The sequence below is a fragment of the Diorhabda carinulata genome, chromosome 3, assembly GCF_026250575.1.
Source record: "Diorhabda carinulata isolate Delta chromosome 3, icDioCari1.1, whole genome shotgun sequence".
In the NCBI taxonomy this organism is placed as follows: Eukaryota; Metazoa; Arthropoda; class Insecta; order Coleoptera; family Chrysomelidae; genus Diorhabda; species Diorhabda carinulata.
In genome coordinates, this window is record NC_079462.1 from 28,581,259 (window position 1) to 28,605,865 (window position 24,607).

Here is a 24,607-nt window from a genome sequence, read left to right on the forward strand (position 1 = left end):
AAGTTATCAATTCTGGTAATACTCTGCCGACAAAGAGATCAAAGCTATGAAGTTTTATCTTAATCCTTTTATCATTCGTTCCATATTATTAGCTTCACTTTTATTTAATCATGGTGACAATGAACACATGAAAATATGACAATTTGACAGCTTTTATTATATAATAAAAATTTACGCGAGGAATCACATTTAAGAGTAGTTTGAAATTGGATAATTATTTTATTTATAGAATATTTTTAAGTTTTCTGCTACAGATTCATTATATAAGAAGGCCGTTTATTGTTTCGGTTCTTACAACATCTTGAAGCTTTCTATTGGTATAAAACTAAAGAAATAATCTCTGACACCTCAAATATATGATTGGGAATTCACTGTTACAGAAAAACCTATTAAATTAGGAACAATCGAACATCAATCAATCAATTTTAAACTCCAATCTGAACTAACAAGACCAAAACAAAATCAAACACCTGCAATGTGGAATATTCCATGCATTTTCTATCCGTCATACTAACCATAGTAACTTGAGTATTCTTCAAAATAAAAAAATGAATGAAGACGGTGTCGTTTTATCTTAAATCTTTCATCTGATTCCCATTTCATGCGGGGTAATTGATAAAGCAGATCCTTCAAACTTTTCTAATTAAATCATTTGTTAAACAAGTATCAGCAATCTTCACCAATACGTACAGTGTACTGTAGCATCTTTGACCATTCCAATTTCCAATTTTCTACGCCATCCTCGAAATAGTAAGTTTTCAGAACCTTTATCATTTATCATTTATAAATATATTTTAATTTGGTCAATAAATATTATTAAAAACACTTGATTATTAATTAAATTCTCCTTGGATCGAAAAGTATTTTTGTTTATCTTTATTATTGAAAAAATAAATAAAAAATTTGTAAGTTAAAAAAAAATCATCATCGTAGGATTGAAGATTTTTTAGAAATACGATCTAAAATAAAGCAATGAAAAACTTTTGACTTTTTTTGGGTCGCGACATGAACATATTTCTCAAATTTGGGTCGCGGCTTAAAAAGGTTAAGAACCACTGGCCTAACATACCTTGAGTTGAAGAAAACCAAATGTCTTGTTAGAATCAAGAAGACCTTTTATTTGGTAAATAATATTTCGAAACCGTTCATTTGTACAACAGGAGATTGAAATAGATACTGCTTGCTGGTCGATATAGCTAAAATACACAATAGATTACTAGAAGAATTATATGGAAACACTGGTACTACATTGATCGGTGGCATCATTTGTACTCTATCCTTCGTAAACGTTATTCTAGCAGTAACAAATAATTGTAAGTTTGGTAAGCTTGTTGCAATCTAGATATTTTACCTACATCATAACATCAACGCTCAATTGTCGAATAAATACAAGTGACGATCGGCTAGGTCCCCTCCTATAAAATTATTTCAACAATCCTATACACATGCTTTTCAACAACAAATAATATCTACGACGAAGTCTTACTCTTTATTGTGGCTTATGGTAGAAGGTATTAGAACGAAAGATTTGAGTTGTACGCATGTCGCACTGACTCAGAGCGACTGCGACTGAATCAGATCTTGGATAAGAGTCAGATGACTGAGAGAGGGTTGTAGAAACGATTGTAACTGAAGCTGATATTCAAAATTGTTCTTCACTCAAAGAATAACTGATATTTATGACGTTACTCCTGAAATCCCATAGATACGCTGATGACTGCTGTGGTCTCAGCTTATATCAGGGCCTGTAGGCTAAATGTAATGATTTTGTTGCCTACCGCCAACCAGAATTTGTAACTTTTGGTATGGGTACCAGCTTAATATTGTTGTTTGTGTTGTTTTAAACAGCAACTCTAATTTAGCTCAATCAACTTGCTAAATTATCTTAGTGTCGAATTGTTTAAAGCCTCTACTTCCTAGATAAATTCTTACTTGGACTTTCTACTTCACTGGAGAGAACGAAAACCTGAATGCTTAGTTCAAAGAGGAGTCAGATCATCAATGCTGCCTGTTGAAGTTGAATACTGCACACAGCAAGCTCTAAACTTTTGGAAAATTCGTTGTTCTTTACAATGAGTCGGAAATTTCTCATTCTCATGCCCATTGGTATTATCAGATTTTTCAAATAACAAAATAATTAAGTACAGCGACAAAAGATGCATTTCTGAGTGATCGATTGTTATTTGTAGCAACGCTGTATCTGGGAGAAAATTGGGAGGGTTATTTTATGTAACTAGGAGTTAACGTTCGGCAAAAATATTATGCTCATCTATCGATTAGATGGTTATTGCTTAACTCGGCCTAGGACAAATCCATAAGCTGTTGGCCTATATATATTTATATATATAGCAAAATATATTTAGCATGATAGGAGCCAAATCAAAAGAGGCTTCTTAGGGTATAGGCATTTCTGAAACAGTTTAGTTAAGTAACCTTCAATAACTGATAAAAGATTCGTTTCAAATCTGATGGTACCGTTTTTAGTACCGTTAGTTAATTTTCCAAAAGCGCATTCTATTCATTATCATTAGACAGATTTTCTAAACTTTTTTATGGTTTCTAATATGGGAAGATTTTAATTGACTTTTTTATGTAAACATAGTTCATGAAGTTGAAACAATTGCGATAAAGTTTATTCAAAATAAAGCGATTTGAGAACCCCTTGCTACTAAACCACCAGTAGTTGCGAACATATATTTTCTATGAACTTGTACTAGGGGATTTCAAAGGAATTTATCCCAAATCTGAAACGGTTACAAACAACACCCTGGGGATATCTCGATGCCGACCCCAACAGACAAACTAGACAGCATTTCTTTTACATTTAGAACAACTTAACAACTTGTTTCACGGGTATGTAGGAGATATTTTTCGTTTGCTTTCTTGTTTTAATAAGTTTCAGAAAATGTTGTGTTTTCCGCAAAAAAATTGGCTTAAAAGGGAGAAATTTTATTACCTATTTGAGATGATGAATAAGGTATTTATTGTACTATGTTTTGAAATACAGAGTGTGGAACTCAAATATGAAGTAACTTCTCTTTGGTTGTCACATTAAGGGGATTAAAATCGATCTTATAAGTCAGAATTCATTTCTCAAAAATCAGTGTTACTTGTAGCTTTAAGCTAGGTTATGATTTACACTAAAGTATTAATCTGCAACTGCTTCTTCATACTAAAATGTGATGAAAATTATGACTTACCACAGATATAACTCTTTCTTAGCAGATATTTAGATATATTCAAATTAGAATTTCCGATGAACGTGTTCAAAGCTCAGTAAGTTATACAAATTTAACCTACTAAGTCAAAAATGAAGTTTAACAATATTAAACTATATAAATAATCAAAGAATTTTGAGAGCATTTAGTAAAATTGCGCTCATTAAAGTTGTGGCTAGTCTTTATATCATTCAAAGACAAATTTTTTGCATGGAAGATATTGTCTGAAATTCTGGATAATCGAAATAAATAGGTAGCACTTATAAAATTGTAAGTACATTTTCTCTTATTTTTTTTTAAATGATTTAACCATTTCTGTCATTAAAAGGTCAATAACAAAATATATGATACAGGTACACTTTCATTTTTACAATTTTCCTGAACTACCTCAAGTACCTACAGTATTTCTTTGCACACCTGAAAAAAAAACTGACGTGGAGCTTGCACTTGTCTGTAACGCCTCGGATTTCTCAGTGGGTGCGGTTTTAAAATAAAAAACCGTCCATCTGAGATTTCCGCTGATATGCTCTCATTAAAGAAACCGAAGCTCCGACGAGAAGCTAGAAAATTTTTGTCAGGATCTAAATTCAAATACCAGGAACTAGTATACGATACAGAAGCAAAAACTCGCTCGTACGTCATACAAGAAAAGCTGCCTTCGTATCTATCATCGTTTCTTAGTGATTCGTTTGGCTATTTGTCAAGAAAAATTGCCGTAAGTGCCAGGGATCAAACGTTATCAGACATGTACACGCACCTTTTGGGAGTTTTGCAAGACTCAAGCACGAGCACATCGATAACATCGTTTCCTCGTTGGCCAGTAGGTATCTCCACGATTTTTTAGAAAGACTCCTATCTTCTGAAATGGCTCTAAGATTAACCAGGAATTAGGGAAGTCAATTCGAATCAGAATTATTTCGCTAATTTAACCGGATGACGGGCACTAACCACCTGCATATGACAACATACCTTCCGCAAACAAACTGGATTTCTTGTGTACCTGTATTATGTATTTTTAAATGCGTAGGGAGGAGTGTACCTGGCGTGGTCGCCACAAGCATAAATGTTTATTTTGGAGAATTTAAAAGCATGAAATTATAAAAATGTATGCAAATTCTAACTTCTAATCACTTTCGAAATTCCTAGACACCATGTAATCCATCAGGTCTAGTAAGTTTTGTATTGATTTTTATTAAAAATTGTATCAGTAGTATCATTGGAATACCCCGTATAAAAACTTTCGTTCTATTAGTAACCATAGTAAAGTACTTTATTTAGAAATGCAGTGTTGTACGAATGTGTATACTTCCGAGTTAAATGAACTTAATACAGACCTGGCACTTGAGAATGACAAGCTAAAAATTGATGTAGGCTGGGCACTAGCTGGAGCCACGTGAGCTACGTTATGATAGGTGAACGCAGAAAATCGAAGTCGCTACCCCATTAGGACAGAATTCACAACAAAATGGTTAAAATACTGATTATATTTATATACAGTAGCGACTCGTGAAATGGAGGATTTTAATTAAAAAAACTTTCATTGTAGAGTATTGCGTTAATGTTAAGTGATAGTTTTCGATAATCAAAGCTGTAAACGGATGTGAATAATGTACGAGGGTGGTTCAAATGTAAACCGGTATTTTTAAGGAGGGGGGGTATCAACAACAATTTTCATACAGAATAAAAATAATATGGTAAAATTTTTGTATATTTAACATAAATATTATTTAGGTATAAATATAAAAAAATTTATAATATTTTATTCCTTGACATATTTTTTTCACAAAAATTTGTCAAATTACATTTGACACATAAAATGACTTTCAAAATTTCAACTGATGTCTAATATTTGAGCTTTTCCTTATCAATATTTTTTTTACTAATGACACTTTATTAAGAAGATCATTTTCAGGAATATTGCTATTTTGAAAAAGTAGCGCGTAAGATTCTTAGAACGCAAAACAATTATTTTCATAAATATAAAATTTAACTTAATTCTAAATGTCGGAATTTTTAAAAAACGTCTCGGGTCGCTGGACAAGTTGTGAAAAATCAGGACTGTCCCGCTAAAAGCGAGACGTCTGGTCACCTTAAGTATTTTGCTATAAAAATATGTATTTATTAAGTTACAGAGCTGAGATTTTCTACAGTTTTTCAAATTAGTCTCTGTAATACTTATGCGCAATCTTTCCGGAAGCTTTCGCATGCTTTTTTCGTAAAAATCTCTCGACTTGTCGTGAATATCGCGTTCTTTTGATCTGTAGACAGGTTTCACCGTGTTTTTTAGGATGTTACTATAATACTGAGCGTTCACAGTTCTTTGTACAGTGGGAAAATTATCCCCAATTACTTCTCTCATGTTCCAAAACGCTTTAACTGGTGCGTTAGCTTTTCTTCCTCCACTTCATAGACGTGCGTTTACTCTCCGGAAATCCTACAATGTTTTAACCAAGTCTGGGGTGAATTTCTACTCAAAATTCAGAAGTCTTAGCAACAGTACTGCGACAATTACCCGATAAAAAATGCACACATTTGTTGAGAAAGACTTTGAGTAATTAAGTGATTGTTCAAGAAGATTGAACAAGAAGAATTCACTTTGACACACTTCTTATCATTGGGATGTTTTTGGGTAAATGGTTGATAAATAAGAGAATTACTTAAAACATTGTTTATTGAACTTATAAACGTATGTACACAAAAATTTTAGCTCAGATATTCTAACAATTTAAACTAGCATCAATTTAAATTATTGATTTCTAAAACATAAAAAAATGTTCGTTTCTAATGGATTCGCACAAGAAAATGTAATTAAAATAATTTTTATTTCCATAAGTTCGCAAAACTAGTAATAACACATCATATTGAAACAATATCACATACAGTTTTTTTCTCGGAATAAATATATATTCTTTCAATTAGTTTTAAAATTATGAAAATCGGACAACATTGGAAGATAGCACTTATCAATAATAAAAAATTTACCCCATTGAAAGTCACTATTATACTAAATTATTCTAAAAAATTGTTTTTTATAAGAAGGCAGTGTTACCATTGAAAGTGTCAGATATAATTCAGAGTAAATCTAATATGAAACCAATGCCATGCGATTTTCAAGAAAATGTAACACAGTATAGTTAGAAATTAAGTATTTCTACAAAAATAATTCGAAAATTTGAAAAAGTATTGGACAAGCTATTTCCAATTTAACAATTTCTTTATTTGAGAATTGAGCTAAAAAATAAGATTTTTTTTTGTTATTGAAAACTGAGTATAATTAAACAATTTCATTCACATCCATTTCAACTCAATTCAATAAGTAGAAATGAAGAAATTATATAAAAACTGAAATATTGATAGTCAACCCATTAGTGACAAACTGCAATTGAAGTTGCGTGTCATTTCAAAATTTCTTGAAAAAACAACTTTTAGACAAACTTTTAATGTTAAAGTGAACAGTGAACAGACTAATGATGAAACTGAGTTGTTTTAGGTAACTCTCTTTTTTGCCAGTTACCTGCTTGGTTTGACATTGTGGAAAAAGGAAAATTATTTGCTTTATAACAGATTATAAATTTTATATTCGTGAATCTCTTCTTTTACTATTGTTAAAAAATGTATGTTTAAATTTTTATGCAACTTAAGATGCTTCTTTTTCAGAAAAAAACTTGAAAACTATAATATACAAACCGAATCCAATTTTACAACGATATATGTAAAAAATAATTTATATTCTTGATATCTCTAATAATGATAAAGTCGTTATAGTTTTGATAAATAGTGTTCCAGGGCTCCAGAATCCAATAAAAGGTTTTCTAAAAAGAATCTCGATTCAAATGATTCTGATGGGAAGAATCGATTTGATCGACAATCCATACCCACATATAAGATTTTTTAATTTTTAATTATACCGTAGAACACACACCTGAGGGTACTACTACTCGACAATATTGGATGAAACAAAAACATGTTGAATGAAAGACTGTTCAATATCTGTTCACTTCTAATTTATGCTTTTTAATTCAATTAAATTTGTGGTTTAACTAGACTCAGTTTTCAAAAAAGTCGCTTATTTGGATATAGTTCCCCGATTTACTTTCAAAAAGTATCATATATATCAAGTGTTATCGTAGTGGGATTGCGTCAAAATTAAACACTAAAGTGTACTAACTCTAATATACTTCGAGCATTCGAATACTTATGTATGCATCGCCATACAAGCTTAATGTCTTTCATAAGCTAACCAATCAATATTCAATATCATTCACAACAACCTAACCTTATCTAACCTATAAAAAAATCAACGTCATTCGTACTCTAACCAATGAAAATTAATAACGATTTCTATAGTAACCAGAATCGATGATAACCTTAGAAGATGTTACAAAATTTATCACATAACAATTGATGTAAGTGATTTTTATATTGTACTTAACCATAATTTCAGTCCCAGACGAAGAATAAATAAATATTCGAAAGCTCGGAATATCTTAGAGTTTGAGTTTGTACACTTTGGTTGTTAATTTTGCCACAATCCCACTACAGAAAACTCATCATCTAGCTGACAAAGACTTCGTTTCAATTCATATATATAGCTTGTCCAAAACTTCATTAAAAGAAAGTAAGAAGTAAAACTGTTGGCTTAGTAATTTAATTAGTGGCAAAAATATTAGCGCGTAGTTAATCACAAAAATCTCTAAAAATAAATTATACCAAGAATATTTTTTGCCAAAAACTATAAAAAAGTGTTGCAAATATCAATATATTGAATTAATATATGATAATATTTTTAAATTTACCTCTAGAAGTGAAAACGAAACCACTAATTTTCATTCATTTCTGATTTAGAATTCCCCCATAAAATGTGAAGTTGATGGGGTCATTCATAACCTATCGTCCATCAAAGTTATTATGGCCAATAAAAAAAAGTTGTTTGATATGATTTTAAAAGTTCGACTAAATTATACGGGATACAAGAAAGTTTTAGTTTTGTATTTTATAGTTTATTTTATTGATTTCAAAAGTATCTGCTTATTCAGGTATAAAATGATTGTAATAATTTCCACGATACATTTATTTATGATATAAGCGTTCGGAGGATAAAGCGACTGGAGCAATTTCGCGAGCAAAATAAAATTTTTTTTCGACACAAAATTTCGATAATAAAAGTAAGATAAGTATTTCAATAAAATCACATTTGGACGTTCACTATTTTTTGTTATTTTCACAATAATTTCTTTCTCAGAATCATTTTACTTACCAACAAACAATATTCTTTGGAAATCATGCTTTTTATTAAAAGATTTTGTTGTTATTTAATAAGAGTATCGCACAATGAAGAATTCAAATTTCTGTTTTGTGAAGTGGTGGAAAAGGGTAGCAGAAACACCAGTGAACTAGTCTTTTGAGCATACTTAGAAGTGAAATTAAAAGTATGCGAGTTGTCAACTTGTAGAATAAGTTTTCTGTAATCAAACGGAGTGTGCTAGTTAAGAATGGGATTGTTTAATACTAATATTGAGTTTTCTTTACGTAAAAAAGTGAAGGTTGTGGTTCCAAAACACCCAAAGCCCCTCGAATGTTAAAACAATTTAGAATTTTGTTCCAGATCATAAATACACTGCATTATGCCTTTCCGCTAACGTTCATCCATGTTTTTCCCTGAAATATTCAAATTATGGATGTACTGTGAACGCAGTTCGTATAAATATGTCTGGAAAAATGCCTCTTTAGTTATTGAGCTTTTAAACCTACTGGAGCCAAATAAGTACACAGATCGCTGTTTCAGAGCAAATATAATTGAAATACAAAAGCACGAAGGATGTAATATAGTGAGCTGAGTATCACATAGATCGTGAAATGGAAATTAGTGACAGACCTGACTGAAATCTGCGACGATGTATCTTCATTTCGTGAACTATGAGTGCTGATGCAATGGCACCATAGAGGACGTTATTTATCACTTGATCACTGGAGAAGAAGAATGGGTCCTATATTATAATCCAAAGTGCAAAGTCACATCTGTGTAACCTCATCAAATTAAATAGGATTGATAAACTTATTCAGTTATTTGCTTATGGGGTTTACAAAGATAATATGTTACCAGTTTTAGAACTAATTTATGATAAATTGTTGGATGTTCCTGAAGATAATTATGATTATTTAGTAAGTGACAGTGGATTTAAATACTAGAAATTGGATAATTGATTGGTGATAACGGAATCTCGGCAAATTTATGAATTTAAGAAGCATTTGCGTAAAATAAAAGGTAGTTGTCCCCATGATTTCAACTTCTTGTGGTACCAGGAAAATCGCAAACGTCAAAATCTGGTCCTAACAGAAGAAAACATTATGATTCAGATATTAATTCATGGTAAAAATAGAACTGGGCTCTTAATTTTTGTTTACTAGATGTAGCTATACAGAATAATTCGATCCTGTGCAACAAAACAAGAAGAAAAAAAGATCTCATAACCTGAATTCACGAGATAACACTATTTAGAGCAAATATGAGTTACTAACGAAAACTTAAGAAAGGCGGCCATCCTCATTTGCTTCTTTTTTACGTAGTTGAATTTGTGATTCAATAGGGATTGATAGATTCACCATTTTGTGAATGATACAGAAGAGAAGAAGAAGAAGAAAATGTGCACTGGAAGTTAATGTAAATCAATAACAAGAACAATGCAATTGCATTCAATCAAAGTGAAATTTATGATATGATGTGATTACTATATACAAAAAAATAAAAATTTTCCAAATATATTGTCAAATTCCTTCTAAAATCCCTAAAATCCTGAGCAGGTATTAGCGTTTCTATTCGTATTTAGCAAGTGCAGGTTCTCCTCTTTTAAATATTTTTTTCTCTTTTGAAACTGTATAAAATAGCAAAAATTGAAAAAAAAAACGATAAAAAGCTTAATTTTGGCTCTAGTGGTTCATAAAATTTTCAACAACTCATTTTACATGCTGTATCTACGGGACTTCAAAAACACAGACAGAAGTTCGAAAATTGGTGATTTTATACTTTCGTCGTCCCCTCGTTTTTTGGCCCTAGATTTTTTTAAATATTTGTTTTTACTGTAGATTTACGAAAAAAATTATGGGAATAAAAAAATGAAAACTCATATTGGTTTTATGGCTTTAAATGTTCATGAAAATGCACTCATTCACATATAATTGTTGATAACTTTTTTCCAAATAATCAAATGAAGTTGTTATAATCTTATTCATAATCTACACAAAAAAATGAACAAATTGAAAAAAACGTTATACAAAAATGTTCATTTATCATGTTTTTACAATTAAAAATAATAACGATTTCTCTTAAAATTGACCTATTCGTCGAAATCGGATGATTTTTCGATTTTCTAGAGCCAAAAAACAAGGGGACCTTGAAAGTAGAAAATTACCGAAAAATTCAAACATAGTTACAAAATTTTTATTAAAAACTTCTTTTCTACACCTACGGAATTATGAGGATGGTAAGGGTTGGGTAATTTATAATGAATAACACATTAATTAGAATTGACTAGATTAACGATAATGGTTATATTATCATCAGTAATGACGTAGTTTAAATTATAGTTTTTTGAATAATACAATTAAGAATTTAAAAATCAACTTATTTATTTAGAATTTATCTGATTGATTAACGCAACACTCTTTATTTTAATAAATTCGTTTATATAAATATACACCTAATATTAAAGTCCACAAACGCACATATCATACATTGTATTTATCTTCACGAACATTCATTGTTGTGTCTTGAAAGGTGTTATTATAAAAACATCAATTGAGGAAGAAATATTGAATAGTGTTAAAAATCTCATAAACAACGATTAAATTAGAAAAAAATATATTACATCTTAACTTTTTTCGTAATTAATTAAATCTCTATGGTACCTATTCAATATTACAATACATTCAATATGAATGCGAATCAGTATGATAAGAAGTTCAAAATACTGGCGTTTGTGCAATAATAATCACATTAAAAAATTGCACTGGTAAAAGTAAAAAAGTTTTTTACAAATAAAATAATAATCTACATCTACTTGGAAGATCCAAATTAACCAAAATTCAATTGATTAATTTGGATGTCATTCACAAAAAAACATCCTTAAAACAAAGCAGTAATTTTAGATATTAAAAATATAAGCGTTTCACTTTGGAATTTCTATCTTTGATTGTATGTCATCATTGAATTTGTTAAAAGAGACACACAACTAAATCGTTTTTTGATTGTATTTCCACTTCTTCCGTTAAAGAATAAAATTCTAATCAAGTCACTAAAATCCAGCACTGTAACTTTAGCTTCAAACTGATATAACAATGAGGCAGCTTAAAGAAATGATACAATCGATTCCTCTACAAATGTTTTAAATACTCATACTCTCAAATCTATGGCGTTGTAACAAATTAAAACAGAAAACATCAGGAAATTTTGTGGGATTTCACTGTATAATTCATTAGGAATCATTGGCATCCAAACATTTAAAACGATTAAAATTGTAAATTTTATAAGGAGCAGAGAACCAAATCACCGACAGTTCAGGCAATTTTTACAAGATTACATTCAAGCTTTCATGTTAGAAAAAGGCAAACCAATTGATTATGACAATGACTGGTGGATTGATCGTGCCTTTTTGGTAAGATATGAAGAAACACTTGACAGATCTGAATATAAAGTTACAGGGTAAAAATCTGATTGTCGCTCAAATGTATTCATATATTTTTGAAACAAGTTGAGGCTGTGGGAAAATCAAACGAAAGATCAAATTTTGAACCATTTCCCTCATTTAAAATCATTTGGCACATGGAACCACAAAAAATTGGATGAATATCTCAACTTCTGCAAAATTGGATTACGAAATTCAACAATCGTTTTGAAGATTTCACAAAATGAATGAAATGGAATTACCAATTTTCAACAATCCATTCAATTTTGAAGTTTCACAATTAATTTTTGTAAGTAGAGGACAGTATTTTGAAAGAAAATTTTAATGAGATTAACGCTCTTACATTCTATACACAATATTTCAGTTTGGATAAGGGCGTACCTACGAATAAAAAATTTAATATATGGCTCTCTGCAAAATTGAGTTTGATACCTCTGCTCTAAATCATATCATATTTTGATTTACATGACAAACTTATATTTCGTTATATCTAGTAGAACCTGCAAAATCTTATTTATTTGTAAGAATTGATTAATCTATACATCATTCGACACTGTTGATTACGCGAAAGATATTTAGGAATTCACAAAGACCAACAGACAATTTATCAATAAAAGTAGCCGATGGAAAAAAGTACTGCTTTGAAAAGTAACCCAATTTCAATATCTGAGGGCAACAATTATAAAAAAACATACAGAAATTCAAGAAGTAGAAAAAATAATGGGAAAAGGAAGCAAGACAGCAGAAACTAAAACAGCAGTGTTAAATTCTACATTTGATTATCAAGAGTATTGAAAACTAGAGGTGTTTGTTCAAAATTTCTCTACTGCTTCGAACTATAGATATTATCGGAGGAAACTGCAAATAAATTGGTGGTGTGGGAGAGACATTGGGGAGGTCTGGAGAAGAAGGTTAATGATCAACCAACAAACCAGACACAACGAGCTTCATGACTGGGACTCCCGTCATAATAATAGAAAACCCAAAAGTTATTGAAAGCGGGAGAAGTGGGAAATAGAAAAAATGAAGACTGAAGAAAAAATAGATTGGAGGAAAGAAGATAAATATAAGGTAATTTGGTATAGAAAGCTGAAAAGAAGAGGGACGGCATCAGATAAAAACAGAGACGTGAGACCCGACAAAACATAATACGCTACTTTCTTTATGGTCCAATTGCAGACTGACGCTGTATCAAGATGTGATATTGTCGAGTTTGTCTCTCCTATAATTTTCTTCTTGCGTAACTATAACCAACTAAATAAATAAATAAAAGTTGCAGATTTATCTAGATGTAAAGAGAGTAGCGGATAAACTGAGTTCTTGTCATAATTTAAATCCACGATGTACCCAGAAATGTTATTCATATAATCTATAACGATAATTCATTATATAAAAGACCAGCTACGAATATTTTTCGCCTGATTTTTGCGATTCCAACTTAATGAATTAAATTTTGACAGTCAATAATCCACATTTAATTTTTATCGATTCCAACAATTGTTTTACATTATTTTTAAGTTCGAAATATATTGATAAATTATTATTTATGTTTTATAATCTACAATTCATGTTTCTGAAAATTACACGTATTGTTTAGATACCTTGAACTACAGACGAATGATACATGGATACATTGACTATCGAGACTGTTATATATTTGTATTGTATTCAATCAATGGTGGTCAATTCTCAACAGAACTAGTCAAATTTTATACGAATCTCATGATATTCTCTTTAACTCATATAAAATTAAGCTGTTCTTTGATATACTATCTAGATTGGGTCGAATTTATTGGTTCCTCGGATGATAATGAAGAAAACGGGAAGTCGTAGCAACAGTATGTCTGATGATGAAGAATTATGATGTTCGTATCTTATTTGTAACAAAGATAAAAACTTTTTTATTAAAATCATAACTTTGTACTCTGTGTTGATTCCTACTTTACCAAATTTCCTTTAAACAGGCTCCCGCGCGAAATGTCACGAAACAAGATGTATATTTTTTGATAGAGTACAGTATGAGTATATGTGTTATCACTCAGAATCTAAAGAAATAAGTTCGAAGTTCGTTGCTTTAACTTATATAAGAGTCATAGTTAAATTCTTTGATTAAAAATGAAATCAGATTTGCCGCGATATGAGAATATAGATTTGATTGGTAAAAAATTATTCTTCCTAATGGTGTCAATCGTTATAGCGGTTATCGAACTAAAGAGTTATTTGCTGAAAATTGTTATAATTCAATGTATATCCAGTAACTGAGCGAAGGAAAGGACAGCGCGCGAGATTTGACCACATTTTTTTTACAGTTTCTTTTTGATTTTGGCTAATTTTTAAACTCACAAACTAAATAAATTTCACTGTAACTAACAACTATGATAACCGATGCCGATATTCATATACATACACAATAGATCTTGCATATAATATGTGTGTATGTATAGTCCAACGTTCTAACAGCAGACCGCTTTGGCAAAACTGTGTTGAACATGTTATCAAAGAAGAAGATGATCCTCTTCACAACCCTTCATAATTCAATCAAATGATTACTCTAGTTCAGACGATTCTGACTACCATGATTATTTATAAAGATACTTAAATGTTTTTTTGTTTTATTTGCAAATAATTTATTTTCCTTTATGGTTTTAGCTTTAAAATTTCGTTTTCCAGAAAAAAATAAACGAAAGGGGTACAAAAAGGGTTCAGTTCACGTCTGGCACTCTGTTTAAACCAAACATTCTTACAGGTAGGTACATTTCACTCGTCTATTTACTTTTTATCATTTAAAATTCAGTTGTAGAAAGTTAACAAGTTATAATAATGGTTTTTTCAAAGTTCTAAATGATCTGTATAAATATACTGTAGTCCAATTTATAATAATTCGATTGCCTTTTAACGAATACTTTCTCGCTTAAGATATACATATTTTTAAAAGTATTTATAGAAATGATAAATTTATTAAATGAGGTACGATATCGGTAACACTCTGTATATTTAGATATTTCTTCTATTAATTCTATTTTATATTTTGAAACATCGAAGTTATTAACATCCTCCAAAGTTTTATCTTCTTTCATTGCATCTGTTTGTATTTGGGATTCTTCTTTCCCACAGAACCGTAATGTGATTTCCCTTGTCAATTTTTTTCTATTTATATTTTTAAGCTCACAAAAATAATATAAAAAAAGTATGATATCGCTAACATACTGTATATTTAAATATTTCTCTCATTAATTCTATTTTAAATTTTTAAACATCGAATGTATTAACATTCTTCAAAGTTTTATCTTCTTTTATTGCTTTTGTTTGTATTTGGTATTTTTCTTCTTCATAGAAACATAATGTGATTCCTCTAGACATTTTTTTTTATTTCTACCACTAAATTTTAAAAAATAATAAATGTTAAATTAAAACCTTACAGTACAATATAACATACTACGCCTATGGTAGATAGATGAAACAACATTGTCGGCAAGGGTTTGTATAATCTGTAATTGATATTGAGAGAACTATACTTGTTGATGTCAATAATACTTCTAACAAGTATTTATCCTTAGTTGTTCACATTTCAAAACGTTTTCATTGTTTAAGCTTTAGATTAACATATCCGTAGAACTTTTATTATAGTTCCCAATTTGTTTATCGGTTTGTGACGTGAATCACTATGACAGTTTGAAATTTTCTGGCGCGAATTTTTGAAACCTGATATTGAATACGATATACTTGAAACGTTTATTTATAGTAAATAATCAGAAAATAATCATATTCTTATCATTAAGTGCCTTACAACTTTTGCAGTTACAATCATTTAGATAGAAATTATATTGAATTATACTATGCATCAAAATTCTCAATTACTTTTGAGTTGAGGATGTTTTTTTTAATATATAAATACACGTAATTGGTGTTAAAAGCAAATGTTTTTTTGTACCAATATTATATGGTGAAACAAATCCGCTTAGGTTCAGTATCCACATCATTTTTTATTCACGTAAAGCACAGCATTTCATCACTCACATTTTTTACACATCAAAGTTCTCTTGCAAATACAATGATAAAAACGTTTTGGATATATATAAATTACAAATATTTTTCTGTTTTTAAGTCGAACATTTATGTAATGATATCTTCAAGATGGAATTCGTCTTCTTACAGTGAGGTGATAATGATTAGAAAAACAATTTATAAAACGAGATTTTTTTATTTCTTTTTGTTAATTTTTTATATTTTTTTTTGGAATTTTTCACTTATTAATATTTTTTTTTATTTTTTATACTAGGGGCATTTAAGAAATCCACCAAAAAATCACTATCAAAAATAAGTAGTACTACGATATCAATAACATAATAGTACGACTGACGATAAAGCTTAGTGTTACTAATATATTGAACATAAACTATGTTTCTTCAAAATAGGTAAAACGGAGAATTAATAACACCTTTCTACATACAAAAAACATACAAATTTCATCACGATCAATCATCAATTTATTTAGAACAATCAAACCAGACATAAAAAACGAGTGAAGGATGCATCAGATTAGAATATTCTTTAATTCTCAATGCTATTTTCGTTTATGCAAACCTAATCAATTATTTGAAAATCTATCAGCTTTTCTTATGGCTTCTACTGAGGTCTCTAAGCAAAAAGGAAGAAAGTGAGAAGTCTTGGATTAACCAATTCAACTGAAGAATGCATAACTTGATAAAAACTACATCCATTTTCATATTTTCTCAATTCTATATGCGTATTCTGTTAACAAATAATGTTTAATTCTTTATTTTTGATCAAATTGTTGAAGGAAAAATTTAGGGAGTGTTATCCCACAGACCAGAAGAAAACCCTACATTTTGAGAAGCGATCCATAACGATTGATTACAAATTAAAACTCAATATCAGCTGTTTTAACAATGTGGATATGAAAAGACGACGCGGAAAGTCTTAACTCGAAAAAAATTAAAAAATATTTTTAAAAACGACTTATATTGAAGAGGAAAAACTGGATTTTACATTCTACTTCGTATGGTACGAATATGAAAACGCAGTTATTTACCTAATGCATCGATCGGTGTTAATTTGACTGTACTAATTTTAAGCATTCTCACTATTTTCTGATTTCAAGGGATGATTTGTATCGATGTAACGCTGCATCATAATCGAACTAGGTGGGATGTTTGCTAGAACTGGTTGATTATTATGCATATCCAAATGCTGTTGCATTTGGGGAAGTGGGTTCAGCAAATTTTGTTGATATGCACCATTATTCATGTTAAGTTGACCTTTTTCTTCTTCTCTCTTCTTGATTTGTTTTCTTTCTTTCGCCCTTCTATTTTGGAACCAGATTTTTATCTGTCTCTCCGAAAGTCCTAGGTCGGACGCCAGCTCCATTTTTCTTCTTATTGTTATGTATTTGTTAGTGAAAAGAAATTCCTTTTCAAGCTTCACTCTCTGATGATCAGTGTAGACAACTCTATATTTGTCCTTAGTTCTAGTTTTACCTGGAACAAAAACAATTGATTAATATAATATTACGAAATTAAGCTAATTTTATTTCCAGCTTTGTCAGAATAAAATGTTAATTTGCTCCTTGGTGGATTATGGAAACAACTACAAGTTATAGCTCCGAACTCTAGCAACCAATAAACTTTTTGGTGTAAATCCAATATACCTCTAAACGGTGTAAGCAAATCAATATAGTAACATGAAACTTGGAAAGTTAATTTATTAAAAAGTTATTTATTAAGTCAATGTTTTTCACGTATACGTGTTTTCAAAGTAGTCAATTACCTGTCCGTGTCCGGGTCGCTCTTCCACGTCAAAAACGGAACATGTTGAAAAGTAATCTGATTATTGGTTGAGTGTATTTCTACGATTTCTAATTATTCAGAAATTGAGAAACGCCAAATTTTCTAAGGCAATTTTAACATACAAAAAATGTATGTCAGTTTTTTATTAGATTTTTACTCATGATCCTAAAACCAAGCCAACTAAGTTCAACTGTACAAGCAATTATGATTTTTTTTCGGCACAAAATTGTGTATCTTCACTGGTTTTCCGAAGATCGCGGATCCTCCTTTAAGACAATGCTTTGAGTACCATCCGCTTAATTCTCGAGTTCTTGTGACCTGCGATTTAGATGTATTTTCTAAGTTGAAAGTTACATCAAAAGGAAAATGATTTGAGTCCATTTAAGCTGTGGCTGCTGAAGTTGGCAAAAAAATGGTTCGAAGGAATAGAGAAGGAGTATAAATTTAAGCTGATAATCATTCCTTCTTCAAGAAAGCCCAGATCAATTTTACTTAAACCAGATAAATTCGGATATTTACCAGTTTGATATGCCTCAGCAAAGTGAAAATAGGTGAAATGATGACATCAGCCCAATTTGAATCAAATTCGATCATTTGCAAAAAGACTTATTAATAAGTGAATATATGTGAATTTAAAACAAATTTATTTCATTGCGTCAGTGTTGTTATTTAGTAACCACACAACGTATTGACGTTTAAAAAAATCCTTAATATATTCATATACATATTAAACGATATGCATTTTCTCGGTATTAGGAAAATTCCACTTTACAAACTATTTGTAATTGACAGACAAGTTTTGTTTTTGCTTCATCTTCATGAGGCTCCAGGTATTGGATTGATATATTCCATATCCTATTTCTTCATATCATTCGTTTCTTGGCATATATTTTTTATACTCTATTTTATATTCTTTTCTGTATTTTCTCATTTCATCATCCTCAAAGTATTCCTCTTGGCTTATGATTGGCTTACCTACTTTCAGTATTTTCTTAGCTATTCTTTATTGGGTTATTCTTATTATGGGCCCATATCATTTGATATGTTTCTTTGATTGTTTTAATTAATTTTTATACTGCCAGTCTCCTTATTACATTCTTTTTTTTCACTTTGCTTCTTTGTTTATATGATTGTCAGTATCCGTAACCTCGCGACACAATGTTGATTTGAGTTTGGGGGTTGTTAAACCCCTCAAATTCTTTTTTAACTTGAAATATTTAAAAAGGATATGTTCGATGCTCGTAATATTATTTGAAATTTTGATAAAACAAGAACTGTTATTTCCACGTGGTATTCAATATTCATTATACAAATAGAAATTTCGGAAAATATCAATTCTAAACATGAACAGGTGTAGGTAGAATTAACCCAAATACTTATTTCATAATTTACCCAATTACGTATTTGGAAATGAAGAATTTTGGTGTGTAACAACTTACTTTGTAACATTTTTTGTTTGTTTGTCAACAAATATTTTATCTAAACGAGCATTTATCGGTAGGAAATTTTTAGAAGGCGAAATTTTGCGATAATATCTAATATCAATATTTACAAAAGAGCGACAAATTTTTTTTATATAATTATCGCCTAGCTAATTTTTAGCGAGTGTAAATAGTTTTCTTTTATATCAATTTTTTAAGAAAATTTGTATTATATACAATATATTAATCCATTAAAGATATTTGACTGATCCATATATTGAAATAATATACAATTTTCAATTGTCTTCGCCAGAAATTATTCCACTACCATTAAATAAAAAATCTAATTTCCAGACCTCGACCAACGAAATCTGTCAACGATAGAAATCTTTTAAAATATGCCAAACTACTATGACTTAATACATCACGAATCCAGAAATTACATCCGGACTAGAACAAGAAATTTGGATGGCAAAAGGATGGAAAAGCAAAAGGAATATCCACACCAGCATAGATTCGATATACCAAACGACAATTAGGTCGATTATGCCGAATGGTTGGGAACCCTGGGTACTAACTCAGAAGATTGTTGAAAAAATAGTGGTATGGACGGTTAACAAAGAAGAATGAATGCTGGTTAGAAGGAATATATATGAGGAGCTTAATACTTCACAAGTAACCTATGTAGGAGCTCCCAGGCTTGAACGATTGGGCTTAGCTTGGGCCAACGTTGGGAAACCCGGCCTTGGCACACCAATAATGACCCAGTCATTCTATAGCAGTCAAGTTTCGCCGAACTCTGGGTAACCCGAACACCTCGGCCATCCTATAGTCAGCCAGGATTGGCAGAACTCTGATTAACTGTATAAAGTTCATAACTGTATAAAGTTTTGTTCTAATATCTTATCCATAATAGATATGTTAACATTAAAAGTAGGTATGTTTTTTTATGAATAAAATTATTTCATCCATAAAAGACAATAAAAAATAGAATAATATAAAATAGTGTCACTTTTATATATGTTACTATTATATTAATCATTTTTATAGATGTTCAATTATTTAACAAATATTTTTATGTACATTAATTAGTAGAGTGCATTAATAGAAATTTGTCATAAAATTTTAATTTTATTAACAATATATTAAAAATTTATCTAAGCAACCAGCCTGGCCCAGGGATGCAGACCAGTCTTGGGTTTACCTAGGCAATCAGGCCTGGTCCAGGCTTGCAAACCAAGCGAGGGTCATTGTTATCATCACAGAGTCCCACCAAGTCTGGGCCAATAACGGCTTCCAAGCTAGGGCCAGATATGAACATATTTAGTCCAAGACCGGGCTTATACTGGGCCTATCGTAAAATCTTATATGGGAAATGCAAACAGAATAGTCAAGACAGCACACATTAAGGGAGAATGAGTCAAAAAGAGTGATAGGCCCAATAATATATGTATAAGAGAAGTAACATCAGATTTGAGAATAGTAGTAATAACAGAAACAGACAAGAAACAAGAAGAATCAAACACAGCTTAAAAGTTTGATTATATTTAAGTTTAAAATATATTTTTGTAAGCTTTCAATCCTCAAACTTTAGCCAAACGCTGTAATGTATATAACAAAATTAAAATATCGAAACAAGTAGAATAGATCCAGCTTCCAGCGCTACTAGAATCCGAATACAGCAATGTTGTGCAAGCTTAGTACTTTTCCTGTTATGTTTCCTTCCAATACAATGAATTGAGTAAAGCTATTAAAACAATTTCTGTCGAAATCATAATTGTACGTTCTCGAAAAGGGTGTTGATGCAAGTCATATTGGTTCTCGTCTGCTGTATGAAAACAATCCATAACCAAATTCATCAGTGAAATTCGCGTTCCTCCATTCATTAAACCAGTGTTGGTGTTTCAATGTTGATGTCGACTGGATCTGAAACTAACGGATTCCTCCCTTTATTGTTGAGATAAAAACATAAAAGTTTTCTTCCCAGAATTCTGTATGTAGGATTTCAAGTCTCGGGTAACGATAATCAGTACCGGTTGTTACTTTGGGTATTCCAGTTTTATGTCTCGCAACAGTTCCAGTTTCCTGGAAGCAATTAACCAACCTCGAAATGAAAATTAGGGACACATAGAATCGATTTACAATATCTAACCAACTTCAAAATAAAACTAAACCTCTTTTTCTTTAATTATAGTAAGTAATTTAGAAAATATAGATTTCGTTTTAATTCAGAAATATCCTTAACTTTTGAATAGGTGCCAATTTTCTTATAGGGTTAACAACCAAGACAATAAATTCATAATGTCCAAGATATCAGCACTAACCCGCGAATTGCGGAATATAACCATTGGAAAAAATACTAGATCAGATTGGAAGCCTTTAAAAATGACAAAAACAGAAAAAAATAATAGTAGGATGAAACCTATTGGAAAAAGACGAGAATTTAATAAAAATGATAGGAAAAATCATTTACGAGCGATGGGAGGTCGGGAATGGTAAGGGGGTAAAGGGTAAAAACGGATTTTTTAATCATTATGTTTATATATTTATAAAAATTTTTGACTTTAATTACTTATGTTTATCAATGTAACATGGAATCTCACATTTTTCGTGTTAGTTTTTTTGACTTCTCTGAGAAAATTTACCATGGTGACGGTAATATTTTTCTTTCCACGCCATCAGAAAGTAGAGATTCAAGCAAACGAAAAATTCACCGACTTTTTAGAAAAAGCTGATATTTTGAAGGAAGAATTTTTGATTGAAAATTAGTGTAATTTTTGATATTAAGCCAAAAAGGAGTTCAAAAATAAATATTCTAAACTAAATGAATTACATTGTATTTCAGACAAAAGAAGGAAAGTTTTCACCAAATTTTGTGAAAGAGAATTTTCGTAAAGATAAAAATAAAAAAAGTTTTTTTAATTTTTCACCTAAATTTTGAGGTTATTTAAAAAAAGTGTAAACACAAAAATTGTAGATCTTTTCATTACCTACAACTTTGCTATGTTTTTGTTTCCATAGGGCTTAATTTTGCTAGAAAGAGATAAACCATCATTTACCTTTAAAAACTCATATTATTTTTTTTTTCAAAACTCATCAACCTTGGTCTATACGGAATAAGCACAATTTTTGTATAATTTTTTGTTATATTTATAAATGGAAGTACTAGGTGAAAATGCTAATTTGTTCAAAAGTATTTAAAATCAAAAATGTAGCCGCCCCAGTTGAAGCTTATTCTATGGATTTGCAGATTATAGAATTGTGTAAATAAGTAACATCGGTATATATATTTGACGGTATATTCAGTACTTCATATCTAATTCAAAAGTGATAAGAGTCGATAGTTGATTAGAGAGGGATTAGTGTGTCGGTGAGATGACAGAGGGCGGCGTATTTATTAACGATAAGACTCATTTCCACGCACCTGACAGCTTATGTATTTTCCTAATACCTAGACAGAACACAGAGTGTTCTTTTTTTCTCCTTCGAGACTCTGTGTTTGTTCGTGGATTATATATCTTCACATCCGACAGCGAGAAATATATACTTTTTGAAATTAAACACCGTTTTATCGCTCTATTCAGGTTTATTTTGAATGCATAGGAGATGTGTTAACATTTAAGAAAAAAATGTGCTCTACAGTTTTATGTAAATTATGTTCGAGGTAGACTATGTACTTAGGACTCGCAGTGGAAATTCAATACTTATGTAAACGAAAATTAACTATTTATTTTTTTACGTTAAAGTTCTTTATGTATAAATACTTATTTAGATATCTTTAATTGAATCAAAATGCATATATTTCGAATTACTTTCAAATCATAATTTGAAATTTTACAAATTATATACGACTCCTACGGTAATAATTTATGCTATTTCACGCTAAAGAAAAAATAATGCAGACAGGCAACGATTAGTTGCACCAGCTATTGAAAACTTTTTTTTTTTAGAAAAATTAAGTCCCCTACAGAGATCGCTGTAACTAATGCGACAATATTGACAAATATTTGTAGGGTTCTCGGCCATGTGCTCTCCATTTTTCTCAAAATATGGTTTGTGTTGGGTTAGGTACACAATATCTATGGTCTGTGGGTGGCTCCTACATAACCACTACGACTATTGGGACATGCTTGTCAACACAGATGTTAACGTTATACAATTGAATGAATCGGCTTTTAGACACGAGTCGTGATATCTTTTTATGTTGAGAACAGTGATACACCTAAGACATCATAACAAAGACTTGGAAGCTGTATGGTTATTCATTTTCAATAGAATGGTTGACAGCGATAGAATTAATGAGATGTAATCTGTATACGTTAGAATGAAGCCGTAGAACTTCAATTTTGACGGTTTTTAAGAAGGTCCACAAAGTGTTTTTAATTTTTTTTTTATTCCCAGTGCCTGATTGTGTTTTATGTGAAAGTATTTTCAATAAATAATTACAATTTATGATAATTCTAGAAAATCGAAATATCCTCCGAATTTTTTTTTAAATCTTCGGTTTTACAGCGGATTTATGACAAAAAAGATGGGAAATATCTCACCTGGAGATTTCATTTTATGATCATAAACGCATCAAACACAGTTCATATATTTTTTTGTTAATCTACACAAAAAAAAACGAACATTTTGGAAAGAAAAAAAATTGTAAAATGTTTGTTTATTCATTTCTTATCTCACAACAGTCAACCTTAGGAAGATACCATTTTTTTAATGGTGAAAATTTTCAATTTTTCAAAGTTAACTTTTAATATTGTAGACTTGATTACAATAAGTGATTTTAAGAATATTTTTGTTCATATAACTTGATTGATTACTTAATAAAAAAGGTACAAACAATTTTATGTGAGAAAAGGTGAATTTTAAGAGAAATTAATTTAATTTAATTGTAAAAACATGATAAATGAACATTTTTATATAATTTTTTTTTCAATTTGTTCGTTTTTTTGTGTATATTATGAAAAAAGTTATAACAACTTCATTTGATTATTTGAAAAAAAGTTATCAACAATTATACGTGAATGAGTGCATTTTCATGAACATTTAAAGCTCTGAAATCAATATAAATTTTCATTTTTTTTTATTCATATAATTTTTTTCGTTAAACCGCCGTTATAACGAAGATTAAAAAAATCATCGAAATCGGATGATTTTTCGATTTTCTAGAGCCAAAAAACAAGGGAATCGCGAAAGTATAAAGTTACCATAAATTTTATCGAATTAAACAAAGAGTACCTTTTATCATTATTTCATTTTATCATTTATCATTTTATCACTCAGAAACAAGGGGACGTATGAGAAAATTTTTTCATAGCATTATATTCACGTCATCTACTAACTTCTGAATTTCATGCATTAAGTTCCGGAAGTATATTCATAACTTTTGCCCTTAGTTACATTCGTAACTGTTATACTTGTTTTGGTCACCCAGTACTAAATTTTTATTTCGTTTTCTAAAGTCAAAAAAGAAAATTGTA

At 30.1% G+C, this 24,607-nt stretch overlaps 1 protein-coding gene across 1 annotated transcript in view; it reads right to left on the reverse strand.

Annotated features, from left to right (window-relative positions):
• Nucleotides 1–6,941: 6,941 nt before the first annotated feature.
• Nucleotides 6,942–24,607, reverse strand: part of LOC130891168 (homeobox protein CHOX-CAD) — a 49,845-nt gene continuing 32,179 nt past the window's right edge. The window contains exon 2 of the mRNA XM_057795765.1: nucleotides 6,942–17,397. Coding sequence (XP_057651748.1) covers nucleotides 16,991–17,397 — 407 coding nt within the window. The 3' untranslated portion in view covers nucleotides 6,942–16,990. The remainder of the gene's footprint in view (nucleotides 17,398–24,607) is intronic.